The sequence below is a fragment of the Chaetodon trifascialis genome, chromosome 21 (genome assembly GCF_039877785.1).
Source record: "Chaetodon trifascialis isolate fChaTrf1 chromosome 21, fChaTrf1.hap1, whole genome shotgun sequence".
NCBI lineage: Eukaryota > Metazoa > Chordata > Actinopteri > Chaetodontiformes > Chaetodontidae > Chaetodon > Chaetodon trifascialis.
In genome coordinates this window covers 625001-640001 of record NC_092076.1, presented here as the reverse complement: position 1 = coordinate 640001, position 15001 = coordinate 625001, and the positions used below count along the sequence as shown (strand labels likewise).

The 15001-nt window shown below is 49.8% G+C and overlaps 1 protein-coding gene across 3 annotated transcripts in view; it reads left to right on the top strand.

The window, feature by feature from the left end:
* Positions 1–4438: 4438 nt before the first annotated feature.
* LOC139349284 (cGMP-dependent protein kinase 1-like) overlaps positions 4439–15001 on the top strand; it is a 40010-nt gene continuing 29447 nt past the window's right edge. For all 3 annotated transcript variants that reach the window (XM_070989906.1, XM_070989905.1, XM_070989904.1), the window contains exons 1-2: positions 4439–4990; positions 10964–11130. In XM_070989906.1, the coding sequence (XP_070846007.1) occupies positions 4671–4990; positions 10964–11130 (487 nt within the window). In that variant the 5' untranslated portion in view covers positions 4439–4670. The remainder of the gene's footprint in view (positions 4991–10963; positions 11131–15001) is intronic.

Below are 15001 nucleotides of genomic sequence, written 5' to 3'. Positions count from 1 at the left end.
TCCACAGACGGAGTCCACAGACAGAGTCCACAGACGGAGTCCACAGAGTCCACAGAGTCCACAGAGTCCACAGACAGAGTCCACAGGTGGAGTCCACAGACGGAGTCCACAGAGTCCACAGAGTCCACAGAGTCCACAGACAGAGTCCACAGGTGGAGTCCACAGACGGAGTCCACAGAGTCCACAGAGTCCACAGAGTCCACAGAGTCCACAGACAGAGTCCACAGGTGGAGTCCACAGACAGAGTCCACAGACAGAGTCCACAGAGTCCACAGACGGAGTCCACAGGCGGAGTCCACAGAGTCCACAGACGGAGTCCGCAGAGTCCACAGGCAGAGTCCACGGAGTCCACAGAGTCCACAGACGGAGTCCACAGAGTCCACGGACAGAGTCCACAGACAGAGTCCACAGACAGAGTCCACAGAGTCCACAGACAGAGTCCACAGGTGGAGTCCACAGAGTCCACAGACCCAGTCCACGGAGTCCACAGACGGAGTCCACAGAGTCCACAGACAGAGTCCACAGACAGAGTCCACAGAGTCCACCACAGACAGACAAGTTTCACACTAAAAGTGTCAACGTCTTCACAGCAGAACACAAATTATCTTTTTTCTCCCCCAAATCCTGCACCAACATTACCCACAATGCACCTCAGCATCAGCATCAGATCCTTCCACAGCAGAGAGGACGAGCCGCTGTCCTCTGTCCATTTGTTTGGTCTCATGTCTGTCTCAAACACTGATCAGCTGCTGAGTCTGCAGTCCAATCATGTTCTCACACACACACACACACACACACACACACACACACACACACACACACACACACACACACACACACACACACACACACACACCTCTCTCTCTTACAGATGAAGACTCAGGCGTCCACATTCATCATAAGTTGTCCGTTTGTGTCTTTTGGACAAATGTCACGTTGGATCTCATTGAATTCTCATTAAACGTCTTTAAGTTTGTCTTCAGAAACTTTTCTCTGAGTCTGACACTCAGCGCGGAGGAGGAGGAGGAGGAGGAGGAAGAGGACACGGAGGAGGAGGAGGAGGAGGAAGAGGACACGGAGGAGGAGGAGGAGGAGGAGGAGGAGGAGGAAGAGGACATGGAGGAGGAGGAGGAGGAGGAGGAAGAGGAGACGGAGGAGGAGGAGGAGGCAGTGGAGCGGCGGAGGATCTCCAAGACACACAGGTGAGGTGACGCACCTGAGACCTCTGAGTGTCTTGATATCACGTATGTTAAAATATTTCTGGTCGAGGTTCAGTTGAGCTCATTTTCTGTGTTGAACTCCTTCCAGACTGGAAATGACTCAAATTACTCCAACACTCAGACAGGACGCCCGCTTTCATGCGTCACATGTCTCCAAAGAGCCTCTAGGAGGCGCTGAAGGTCCATGTTGTAAACAAACACATCATCATGCTTCATTTACATTTTCACCGGCTGAATGAGGAGTCTGCAGTCAGCTCCTCTTCCTCACTGAGCTGCAATGACAGCAAGCAGCCAGCAGAGGACAGCAGCACACAGACATGTCCTCTGGTTGACTTCCCGTTTGTCAGCTCAGCTCTGCAGGCCATGAACGAATGAAAGTGCTGTGGTTACCCAACCTGAGGGTCAAGGCCCCCCAGGAGGTCCCCGAGTGAATGACCACAGAAGAAGCTGCTCAAGGTGTCCAACAGGGACAGTGACCTGTCTGAATACGAGCCGCTGACGTAGCCTGACGCAGCCGGTCTGCTCCGCTCGCGTCTGCGGCAGTTTCAGCCGACGCTGACTCGAGTGACATCACTCGAGGACATGTCAGACGTCACACAGCGTCCTCTGAGACACTGAAGGCTTTGCGCTGCTGTTCGTGTCTCTTTTTGTTGTCTTGGTCTTTGAAGATCATTTATCTTTTTTATCATCTCAGAGAATCAACAGACATCGACTGTTTCAGCAGACGGACACGACGGCGCTCAGTCCTGCAGCCACGCGTTCAAAAACAGGCCGAAGAAACAAAACTACGTTTCTGGCTTCCTGCTCAGATGGGTTTTATCTCACACACACACACACGCACACACACGCACACACACGCACACACACACACACACACTGAAGCTACTGAAGCTACACACACACGCAGTGAAGGACCTGATCTGATGCTTTCAGACGTCCATCGTTTCAGTTAATATTGTGTTCAGTGTCTATGATGCATGTTCCTGAATATCAGACAATATAAAAAACAATGTGCTGGATCAGATGATGGCAAACAGAGAGCAGGTGGTGATCCAGCAGAGAGTAACGTTCACACAGCTTCAGCCCATGTGACCCATGACCTGTGAGCCCATGACTGATGAGATGCATCAACGTGAAATTAGAAAATGATGATTTCAGCAGGAAAGTGGCTCCTGGTCGTCTCTCTGTCAGCAGGCGGGAGGATTTAATGCACATGAGTGAAAATGAATGAGGTTTGTGTTTTCATGTCATTCAAAGCTGATTTTGATGGTTAACGGCAGGTTTTTCTGTGCAAACGTCAAATCTTTCTCATATTTCAGTGTTGCTTCCTGCGTTAGTTGATGATGTTGTTTCCCGTTCATGATGAGCACCTGAAGGCAACAGCTCACATTCATTAGCACAAGAGGGGGGGGGGCTCTGACACACATGCAGACACCAGCACTTCATGTTTATGTGCTGAAGGAAACGTGTGAAAAGAGACAGAACAAAGAGTGAAAATGACAGAAAAGGAAATGAAAGAGCTTCTTTGTTGTGTTGATAAACTTTAAATCAAATCAAATGAAAATTCTGATGAAGAGCAGCGTGGAGAGATGATGATGAGGAGGAGGAGGAGGAGGAGGAGGAGGCGGAGGCGGGGGGGGGGGGGGGGGGGGAGGAGGCGGAGGAGGAGTTGAGGCAGACCAACTTTTCGCCGCAGACTCGCGCTCCTCTCCCGGTGTCTCTCTGCCGCTGAAGCTCGTGCTGCTCCGCGTTAAACTAATTAAAGTAATGAGGTGATTGAGTCGGAGCAGACCTGCAGCTCCACATCCTCTCCGGACTCCCGATCTCTGACTTCATCTCCTCCGGATCTGCAGCTGTGTTTTCTGCCGTCTGTCTCCTGCTTCCCTCGCGGCGGACTCCGCTCCCACCTGAACTCACACGTGAGCCGCTTCATCTTTCATTTCCTTCGTTTGAAACGGAACGTTTCCTCTTCTCACGCGCTCTGTGCTCCTGCTCTCCGCCTCGGGGATCAAACCCGAAGTGAGCGGACAGATTCGATTCTTTCGGATCTTGCGGCTCTTTAGTCCTGATTTTTCTTCTCTTCTGTGTTTCCTGGTTTTTTGGTTCTCCGTCCATCATCTCTTCTCCTCCTCACCTCCACCTGTCTGAGAGCTTCAGACCAGAAGATGCTCATCGTGATCTCTCATCTGGATCCTCCTGAAGAATAAATCCGTCCCACAGAAAACTGATCTTTCTCTTCTGCCCGGAAGCGTTTTGAGGAGTTTGAACCTGGAATATTTTCTGTTATTTTACAGTCTTGTTTTATTGGATCGAAGTTTAATCCATCAGGATTCACTTTCAACTTTTTTCAACTGTTTTACTCACTTTGCTTCCTGTAGTTTGTTTGTTGTTCTTCATCATGATGCATCTGCTGTAAGCGTGCTTCCTGGAGGAGAGGAAGTCCTGGAAGTGTTGAAAGATTCCCTCATTTTCCACTTTATTATTCACCTTTTTCCCAAATCTTAATTTAATTTAAAAGAAAGATCCCTCCTGAGCAGCAGGTGTTTCCTCTTGTTCTCCAGTTTGAGTTGTTTTCTTTATCATCTAAAATCCTGAGGGACCCTGAGGACGGCAGGAGGACACACCTTGGTGAGCCTTGAAAACCATTAAAAACCCTGTGAACACTAGAATTTAGAAGAACAGCCCAATGAAACCCCCATCATGTCATAAACAAGACCCAGAAGACTCCAAGGCCCCTAAAACTAGTTCAGAAGTGCTGAGGAATGCTTTAAATCTAGAGGAAGAAGAACCCCTCTGAGAAACTCTCGGGGAGCGTTCAAGACCCAGAGAAAATGTAGGGGACTGCTGAGAACCTGGAGAACCTGCAGTACCCCAGATAACAGCATAAAAACTCTAAAGACTTTAAAAACTCTTTGAGAAGCTCTGAGGACTTTTATACATCCAACAGATCCTGGAGACAGCCAGGACGACACTCCAAGGAACCTTTTGGGGAAACTCTGGGGATGCAACAGATCCTGGACGGACCCTGAAGAATCACTCTGAGAAATCAAGATGGACCCTTAAGACCCCAAGGACATCTTGTGGACTATTTGGAGGAAACCAGGAGACAATTCTTAAGTTCCCTGATGACCCATTGCTCAAAGGTACATTATGAGGATTCTCTGAGGATTGCTTCAGATCTTAAGGGGACCTCGAAGCCCTCCATAGGAGTCCTGGAGAGACCTAGAGGACCCTGAGAACAGGACATACCTCTGCACATGCTCGAAATCACCAAGACTCTGAAGACATCAAGGTGCCACATACAAACCTGAAGGAGTCCTGAGGAACCCGGTCCCTAAGAATATCTGTGGACAGACCATCAAAATTCAGAGGAAATCTGAGGGCCACAGAGAACCCAGAACACTCCAGAGGAGCCCTGAGAGCTCCTTGGGACCCCCCCCCAGAGAACCAATGGGCACCCTGAGGGACCTGCAGTACGCCCTGCAGGAGAAGATCGAGGAGCTGCGGCAGCGCGACACCCTGATCGACGAGCTGGAGTTGGAGCTGGATCAGAAGGATGAGCTGATCCAGCGGCTGCAGAATGAGCTGGACAAGTACCGGTCTGTGCTCCGTCCAGCCACCGCCCAGCAGGTCCAGGCCCAGCAGCAAAGCCTCGTCCTGCAGCCGGACCAGCACCGCAGCAAACGGCAGGCCATCTCGGCCGAGCCCACCGCCTGCAACATCACCGACCTCAGCCACGTCACCCTGCCCTTCTACCCCAAGAGCCCTCAGTAAGTCCTCTCTGTGTATGCTGAAGGTCCCCCGCTGTCTGTCCACTCACATTGTCCTGGTTTTATTTGTCCACATTCCGAGATGCATATCTGTCTCCACCACAACACGTCAAGTCCGAGACGTTCGTATCAAATTATGGAAACATTTATCAGATCCTTCTCTGTCACGCTAAATGTTAGCATGTCTCAATATTAGCATGTTACAATGCTAACATTTAGTTAGCATGCTAACATTTAGTTAGCATTCAGGCAGCAGTGCTCCAGTGGCAGAGGTATGTAGGATAACACACCAGCTCATCAGTGGGCAGTGGCAGGTCAATACGACAGTCGGTCAAAGAAAATGAAGCCAAGTGACGCCTCTTGTGTCTGATGGATGAGCTCAGTGATTCTCCGGAGCTTCCTCCTGGAGTCTGTCCAGTGAGCAGCTTCAGGGAAGAACCAGCCTGAGCTGAGAGCTTTGATGAGGGTCCACAGGTAGAGAGGGCGGAGCTGGAGCACAGTCTGATTCTGCAGAACAGGTGAACTATGAGTTCAGGACTTTCTGACTCGTTGGCAGAGGCGGACCAGCCGATGATCACTGCCGGCCTGCTCGTGTTGTATAAACCAGTGTAAGAAGGTTTCACAGTATTTTGCTGCGACATGGTTGACGTGATGATCAGTAACGCTTCTATGAAACTGCATGATGGCACTAAGTTTCTGCCTGCAGCACTGATGCGTTTCCTGTTGTAGGAGACAGGACAGGAACATTTTGTCATTTGGTGCCTTTAAATGAAGGAGCCGTTGGTGTCGTTCTGTCTGAAAGTCTCTCGAGGAAGTCGTCTGTTCTTCTTCTGTGGTTGCTGGTTAAACTCTGCTGTGTTTAGAGAAGCAGCAGAGCTGCTCGTGGATGTCCACCAGGCTGTTGTCATGGAGACGTTTGACCTGCTGCAGAGACTGACGAGGAGGGTTTGCAGGGTGCTTCTTGGTTTTGGTTCAGCTCCTGTTTTTGAAGTAAGTGGAAGAAATCACTTTTTTCTAAAGTACTTTTCCACCTTTATCAGCGAAGGTTAATGAAACAGTTTCACTTTCAGTCAGTGTTGATCTTGACTTGCTGGAGACATGGTCCTTCTTCTCAAGTTGTCTTTGGTGTTCTTTCTTGTTGGACACGGTCCTCTGTGTCCATGTCTGATCTGTAATGTCCACAGCTGAAGAAAGGTCCCCCCTTGGTTTCTGTCTTCAGCGCAGACACGTGAAGTGCTGACATGCAGACGTGTCTCAGAGACGCAGAGTCCAGGTTTTGGACTTCAGTTTCCTGATGTGATCAGCAGCTGCAGGTCGTCTCTGCTGCAGGAAAAATGGCCGCCAGCTGCTGCTGTCACACATCTTCATTTACACACACACCAATGTGAACATGTGTGTGTGACAGCGCAGATGACATGCAGGGACGGACGGCTGCTGTAGGACAAGTCTGAACATCAGTTTAAAGACGCCCCACTGCACACACACAACTACACACATGACTACACACAGAAGTACACACATAGAACTACACGCAGGTGTGTAAAAGGTGACATATTTTGACATGTGAGGCGTTTGATGTCCAGTTTGATGTCCAGTGGAAACCAGGCAGGCAGAGACATGTTTGCGGGACTGAACCTGGACTTCAGAGTCCAGCCTCTGTGACTCACTCAGTGACGGACACACAGGTGAACTGTGATGGACCTGTGCAGTGTGTACCTGTGGAGCAGGTGCTCCAGCTGCTCTGCTTCACTTTGTCCTGGCTTCAGTGGACCTGGACGGTCTGACCAGAACAGTGTCTTCTTCTGGAGGAAGAGGTCTACAGCGGCTCTGTCCTCCAGCCCATCAGATCACCAGAGCGCTCCTCAGGTTTAAGTCCACATCCTGAGTCCAGCGGTGCTAGCAGATGCTAACCGAGGACAGCTAAAACGTCTGTGTCTGTAGTTTTTTACTGACGTGTGATGATGTTTCTACGTTTACTGTTCGTTTGCTGCAGTCACGCCTCTTTTCATTTTGTCCACAGTGATGATGTGTCTTCCAGTAGTTGACACATGTGGACTTATTTATGTCTCCGTATGTGCTGACATTTGTTCTTCCAGTCAGACTCACTCCTGAATTTCATGGAGGTGAAGACGTGAACGCTGCCTGACATGAACTCGCCCTCAGCATCGTTTCCCACAGCTCACTGTAATATAATGTGTGTTCTGTCTGTCCATGGCAGCAGTAACAGCCGCTGTGTTGGTTTCTAATCCATGTGGCCGCCCACACACACACACACACGCACACACGCACACATGCGCGCGCGCACACACACACACACACACACACGCACACACGCACACACGCACACATGCACGCGCGCGCACACACACACACACACACACACACACACACACAGCGGCTGACAGGGTTTCATTTACCATCCCACCACCTCTGACTGTCAGCATCCTGCAGCTTGCCTCTGTGTGTGTGTGTGTGTGTGTGTGTGTGTGTGTGTGTGTGTGTATTTTAAAACATAAAAGTATTACAGTAAAGTGTGTGTAGGCTGTGAACGCCCACCGGCTCTCCTGCTGTCTGCAGCTCGGCTTCATGAGCGCTTTCAGCTCGTCACTGCAGACGAGTTAATGATCAGCTGAGACTCAGCTGTCACAGATCTGCTGCTGAGAGAAGACTCTTATTTTGAAAGGGAAGAGGTCCTGTCTGTCAGGCTCCATCCTCAAACTTCCGTCATGATATCTGCAGCCCCATGAGTGAGGGTCTCACTCATGCCCCCCCCCACCCCCCCGTGGCAGCTACAGTAAGAATTTGAACCCTTTACCTGTCCGGTAAAACCAGCCTAAAACACCTTGTCGAGGTAAAAACCTGCTTCAGACGGTGTGTAACGTCCCTGTTAGCACCAGCGCTTTGATCTGAGGAGTCAGAAAAAAAAAAAAAAACGCTTGAGGGGCTCAGAATCTCATTGGCTATTTGAAATGTCAATCAACTATTCTGCTCAGAAGAAGAGATGGAGGGCCTTCTGTTCCACTCAGCCTGTCATTGGCCGCTCTGGTTGCTAGGCTTCGTATGGCAGCTCGTGATTGGTCAGAGAAGTTTCATTTGAACCTGAGACAGGAAGAGGACGTGGAGACAAGATGGCTGCCTGTTAGCTTGTGGAAGTTGTAATGGTGGAAAGCGGAGAAGAGGAGCTGAAGACGAGCTGAAGACGAGCCGAAGAGGAGCCGAAGACGAGATGAAGAGGAGCTGAAGACGAGCCGAAGATGAGTCGAAGAGGAGCCGAAGACAAGCTGAAGACGAGCTGAAGACGAGCGGAAGACGAGCCGAAGACGAGCCGAAGACGAGCTGAAGACGAGCCGAAGACGAGCTGAAGACGAGCCGAAGACGAGCCGAAGACGAGCCGAAGACGAGCTGGTCTCCTGCTGATGTGAAGGAGAAAACATGTTTCTGTGGATTCGCTTCATCTTCTGGACTAAATGTCTTCACTGCAGTGGACCCTCTGGACCTTTGTGGACATTTCACACCGTTTTTGTCCGAGTGTTGTCCATCTGCGGGTCGCTGAGAGACGTCAGCGCTGAGTCTGTTTGTCTGCTGCTCTGATTGGACCTTCACGTGGTTTCAATCGATCGATTTACGTCAGTCTGAGCTGTCTGACGTGTTCGATGAGAGCAGAAACGTGGACGCAGCGTTCGGTCCGCAGACTGGAGGAAAAATAATCCTAAATTCAGAATCATTGCCAATAGGCCGCCGGGAATCACTCGTGTGTCCAATGAGGATTTTGTGCTCGTTGTGGTTTGACTTGAACATGTTTACCTGTAGTGAGGCGGTGACGGTCCATTCCAAACACTGCTGTCTCTACCTGTCCTGAGAGTGTCTCTACCTGTCCTGAGAGTGTCTCTACCTGTCCTGAGAGTCTTTCCGCTCACGTCATCACCCCCTTTCTTCTGGTCACATCATGTCTTCGGTGCAGCGTCCTCCTCCGTCCGTCTACGTGCAGGTATTGAACTGGGCTGAAGTATTTCTTCCTCTGCAGATTCACCAAAATAAAATCCAGCCTTCGTGGATCCACTGGGCCTTCGTCTCATCGACAGCCGTGTCTGTTCTCAGGGACACCCTCAGGTGTCTCTTGTCCCTCGTTACTCAGGAGTTAGCTCTTATAAGACAGCATGTCTCACATCACTTTACGGCCTCTGAGAGACATGTCCGCCATGTCACTCAGAAAACTTCCTGCTAAACTAATATTTCACCTGTGAGTTTCATTTGAGTTTTAAAGTCTCAGACAGGAGAGACTCACCTGAGGCGAAGCTGCAGAGAGGCTCTTTCTACCAATCAGCAGTGCCCACGAGCCTGCTGTGATGAAGACGCAGCTGTCCTCTGCTGGTCATTTTACCATCTGCAGCACAGAAACCAGAAGACCTCTTTCATGGAGGACGTCCTGCGGTGCAGCCGAGGACATGATCAGGTGCACAGACGTGGAGCTACTGATCCAGGATCTGCTGATCTGGGGAGGTAAATGTGATCCACCTGGCAGCTGTTGAGATGTTTGGGTGTGGACTGTGTGATGGAGCAAACATCCACCCGCGGAGCTCCAACCTTCAGGGCTAGAAACGTCCTGATTGGTCAGCTGGTGTCTGGGTTTTGGTCCTGATTGGATCTTCAGTAACCAAGTGGAAACAGGTGCTTGTAGGATTTGGACGGCCTGAACTGGAACTGTTTCCAGATCTGCTGAACCGTCTGAGGCTCCTCAGCAGAACGTGATCCGGTCGACAGCTGCCACTGTTTGCTTTTGTCTCTGCGTCTTTCCTTCCTCTGTTTGTCCCTTTTCAGTCCTGTCTTCAGTCCATGTCTTTTCTTTGAGTTGACAGGAAGGAAAACGTTGGCTCTGCTGTAATGTCCTCTCTCTGTCTGTCTCTGTAGAGTGTCTTTGGGACTCGACCATGTCTGACTCACACACTGTTGGACTTCATGATGGCGGCTCAGCTGCTTTTCATTTGTCCATGTTTGAACGAGGAAGAAGCTGCTCCTCTTCTTCTTCCTCAGCTCCGATAGAAGATAGAAAAGTTCATATGTGAGAGCAGCTGACGAGGACGTGTGTCCAATTTATGTCCACGTGGACGAAGATCAGCTGAGATCTAATGAGACTTCTGTGGTTAGTTCACTGTCTGTAATAAGAGCAGGACAGACGAGCGTCTGTGGTTAGTTCACTGTCTGCTGTTGGTCAAACTCACATTAATGTAGAAATGAAGACGGACGATGACGCCTGCAGAGACAAATGTCAGTAAATGTTACAGTTATTGATCAGACTGTTATTGATGATGAGGAACAAACTCCTCCTCCTCCTCCTCCTCCTCCTCCTCCTCCTCCTCCTCCTCCTCCTCCTCCTCCTCCTCCTTCCTCAGCATCAGAAGCATCTTCAGAGGCTCACAGGATGTTTCCTGCTGCAGATCTGGACTGAGAGCAGGTGGCGTTCGTTTAGTGCTCATTCAGGAGAGATCGGACATTGATAAACCACACACACACACACACACACACACACACACACACACAGACTCATTGTTTCATCCCTCAGGTGAACCATGAAATAACCATGAATGTGTGAGTGTGAGTGTGTGTGTGTGTGTGTGTGTGTGTGTGTGTGTGTGTGTGTGTGTGTGTGTGTGTGTGTGTGTGTGTGTGTGTGTGTGTGTGTGTGTGTTTACATGACTTTACTGCGTCCATGATGATGTCGAGTCGTTCTTCATCATTTCATGTTGTTGGGTTCATCCTCTCACAGCCAGATGTTTTGAAGCATTCACAGAAACATTCAGAGAAATATTCACAGAAACATTCAGAGAAATATTCAGAGAAACATTCAGAGGAATTTTCTCCCTCTGAACTCTTCTCCTCTCCTTTAATCTGTTCTTTCCTGTCGTCTCCTGTTTGACGTCCTCAGTGTCTGTCCTGCAGAGCCGGTCAGCTGACGTGTGTGTGTCCTCCCCTCAGGTCCAAGGAGATGATAAAGGAGGCCATCCTGGACAATGACTTCATGAAGAACCTGGAGCTGTCTCAGATCCAGGAGATCGTGGACTGCATGTACCCAGTGGATTATGGGAAAGACGCCTGCATCATCGAGGAGGGAGACGTGGGCTCTCTGGTCTACGTGATGGAAGGTGAGGACGCGTCGTCACATGATCTGTCACGTGACCTGTAGATGTGACTGGTCTTCGTCTCTGGTCTGGACTCAGATTTCAGACTTCAGATTTGGTTGAAGAACTTGTCTCAGGTCCGGGTTTTTGGACACAGGCTTGTCTCTGTCCTCTGGGTTTTTATGACCGCACAGGACAGAGATGTGTCTCGAGGACTTTCTGTCCTGGACTCGTCCTGTGAGGGTTTTTGTCTCAGCTCTGAGGGGCTTCTGGTCTGGTCAGGACCTTGAAAGCACCTCTTTGTGTAGAAGTGCTGCGTTCAGATTACACACACACTTTCACTTTGTCTTTCTGTGGTTCCACTTTGATTTCTGGGTCATTTTCCAGTTTCCCTGACGTTAAGATCTTCCTCATGACTTCTCAGGCGATTTATTCTGAAGAAGTGAATTATTTTAGAGACAAGAACCCGTTTTTTAGCTCTTGTTCTCAATTTTCTCCAGTTAGCAGCTGATGTGATGCTTGTTGAGCTCAGATTAGGAGGCGGGTGACCTGAAACGCAGCCTGTTCTTTGTGCTGAGAAGCTGCCTGAAGTTCTCCAGAGGCTCTGAGCTTTGTGACATTTGCAGCTCGACCACAGAAACGTGGCTGCAGCTCAGGTCGACCTTTAGGATGCAGTTTTCTCGGCCGCTGGTCTTCTTCCAGAGCGTTGTGTAACGTGTCAGAACGCCTGCAGGCTGCTGAACGCTGCTGAACCTCAGGTGCACCTCACCTGAAGTTCTTCCTCACAGCTGCCATCATCTTCCGCTGCAGGAATCTGATCTGCATTCAGTTCACATCATGTTCAGACAGATCGATCACGATTCGATCACCCGATCGCCATCATTAACAGAATCCGGTGTTTTAGCTGAGAATTAGCTGCGTTTCATCAGCTGATGGACGTAAATTAAGTGTCACAGACAGAGAGACTCACTGCTGTGCTGCTTGATTTCAGCTCATGAACTGAAGGCAGGTGAGCACAGGTGGGCACAGGTGGGCACAGGTAAGCACAGGTGAGCACAGGTGGGCAGAGGTGAGCACAGGTAAGCACAGGTAAGCACAGGTGAGCACAGGTGGGCAGAGGTGAGCACAGGTAAGCACAGGTGAGCACAGGTGGGCAGAGGTGAGCACAGGTGAGCACAGGTGGGCACAGGTGAGCAAAGGTGAGCACAGGTGAGTATAGGTGAGCACAGGTGAGTATAGGTGGGCACAGGTGGGCACAGGTGAGCACAGGTGAGCACAGGTGAGCACAGGTGGGCGCAGGTGAGCTCAGGTGAGCAGAGGTGAGCACAGGTGAGCACAGGTGGGCACAGGTGGGCACAGGTGAACACAGCCAGTCTGCAGCTTCATTCAGTCTGTCTGAGCTCATGTTCTCCTCATGGCTGTTCATTCTTAACACGATGTCTCTGATTCTGTCTGAGAAAACAGTTAACTGTTGAAATAAGCTGTTTTCCTGCGTCACAACACGTGCAGCTGCAAACGCATCATGTCTGAACGACATCCTGAAGACCTGACGGCACTCGCTCAGGTTCATCGTGTCACTGTGCACCTTTAATGGGAAATAAATCTTCATCCTATCGTCACATTCATGTGACAGTTTTGTCAAAGAGACGGACGTTTCGAGACGTTGTCCACTGGCGTGCTGGCAGCAGTTTGATGTTCAGTGTTTGCTCGGGGACACTTGGACAGGTGGAGCCGGGGATCGAACCCCTGACCCTGCGGCCGCCTCCTCTGTCCCGTGGTCACTCTGAGCTGGTTTCCTGTGCTTGTGGTCGTCTTTGAGGTCAGCGCGTTACGTAACGAGCCCGTCAGTAACGCGGACCTCCCACTGGAAGCACAGGCTGATGTTGGCGTGTGGACTGAACGCGTCACAGTTTAACTTGTGTGTGTTTTTACCAGCAGCTGAGCTGTGAAATCAGCTCGTTGTCATTCAGCTTCTGCTTTACGTTCTGTTCCATCCATGGCCTGTGAAACATGGCCGAGTCTCCGTGATGCCACCCCGAGGTTATGCCACTTTAGAAAGCCGAAGTGTTTTTGGTTCCAGGCTGTAAACATGTTCATTTCTGCTCCAGAACTGGACGTTGTGATATGGGGGTCTATGGGCACTGATGCGCTTGTGGAACCAGCCTTGGAGGTTGATGTTTGATTGTGTCAGTAAAGTTTTGTTCAGGTTCAGACTGGAAATGAACGCCTGCTTTATGGATTAACAGAAAGAGGGAGTGTTTCGGTCATCAGGGTCAGCGTGGCCTTTCAGAAAGGACCGTCCAACCTGTCCTCAGACTGTCATGTGTTCAGGACAGTTTCTAGTCTTTTTGTCTCAGTGTTTCTGGACTCACAGCAGCTCGAAAACAATCCTCCAGATGGCCAGTCCTCCGTGCCGGTGGGTGGAAGCGAGTGGTGTGAACCAACTGATGACATTTATATCTAAGCTAAAGCTGCTGGGCAGATACAGTACACGCTGAATTAAAGAGCCGGCCGTCATCGTCAGAAAAATATCTTTTTGTCACATTTATACGAAACAGATTCAAAATAATTAGTAGGTTAATGTTAAAATGGCTGTTTTTCCAATGAAGTCTGGTGTGGGCAGGGAAGGTTCACACAGATGGCTCAGACAACTGATGATAGTGTGTGTGTGTGCGTGTGTGTGTGTGTGTGTCCGTCCGTCCGTCCGTCCGTCTGTCCGTCCTGGTCAGACTAAATGAGTCTCTGCAGTGGCCGAGTGAGCTAAAGAGCTGCTGAGAGAGAGAGAGAGAGAGAGTGCGTGCGCGCGTGTGTGTGTGTGTGTGTGTGTGTGTGTGTGTGTGTGTGTGTGTGTGTGTGTGTGTGTGTGCATGTGTCAGGACTTCTCCACCTCTGCTGTTCAGTTCCCACCTTTCTGCGTCTAACAGCACCTACCTCAGTGTGGAAGAAGTACTCATACTGATTATTTACTTCAGTGGAAGTACTGATACCACAGTGTGGAAGTACTCTCATAAAAGAAAAAGTCCTCCATTCAAAATGTTAATTAAAGTACAAAAGTATGAGCATCAAAATGTACTTAAAGCATCAAAAGTAAAAGTACTCGTGCAGAATGTGTCATTTCAGAATCGTGTTTTATGTTACTGCAGTATAGTAACTAAAGCCGTCAACTGCCATGAAAACTGCAATATTTCCCTCTGTGTTCAAGTACATGAAATAGAGACACCTGGAGTACCTGAAATATTACGTAAAGTACAGTATTTGCATAAAAGTTACATTTCACCACGAGAAGAACTTCATGGAGGTGAAGTTTTACCCCGCTGGTGTTTAAAGATCACCGTGAGCTGAACAGCCACATGCAGGCAGCCAATCACAGAGAGCGGCACATCTGGCCTCCAGCTGCTGGTCGAGCACCTCTGTGATGAGGCGCTAACATGTGTTAGCATCCCATAAACTGCACTGAAGCTGTGAACCAGAGGGTTTCTCCTCATCCACCAGCCGGCAGCGACGACAGCGAGGCTTAAAATTAATCTGCAGACATTTAAAACGTTTGAATCAGAGACTGAATCTGTTTTTAGACTCGAGAGAGAAATAAAACAGATGAAGAGATGAACGGAGAAGAAACGAGAGAAGAAGAAGAGAACAGAGCTGATTCATGTCCTGATGATTCGATCAGCATCCAGCCTGTGTGTGTGTGTGTGTGTGCGCGCGTGTGTGCGCGCGCGTGTGTGTGCGCATGTGTGCGCGTGTGTGCGCATGTGTGCGCGTGTGTGTGCATGTGTGCGCGTGTGTGTGCATGTGTGTGTGTGTGTGTGTGTGTGTATGTGTATTTGGGGGGGCAGATGGCACCTAAATATAATGACTTCTGTCACAGGAAGAGGAAGTGATATCCCCAAACACA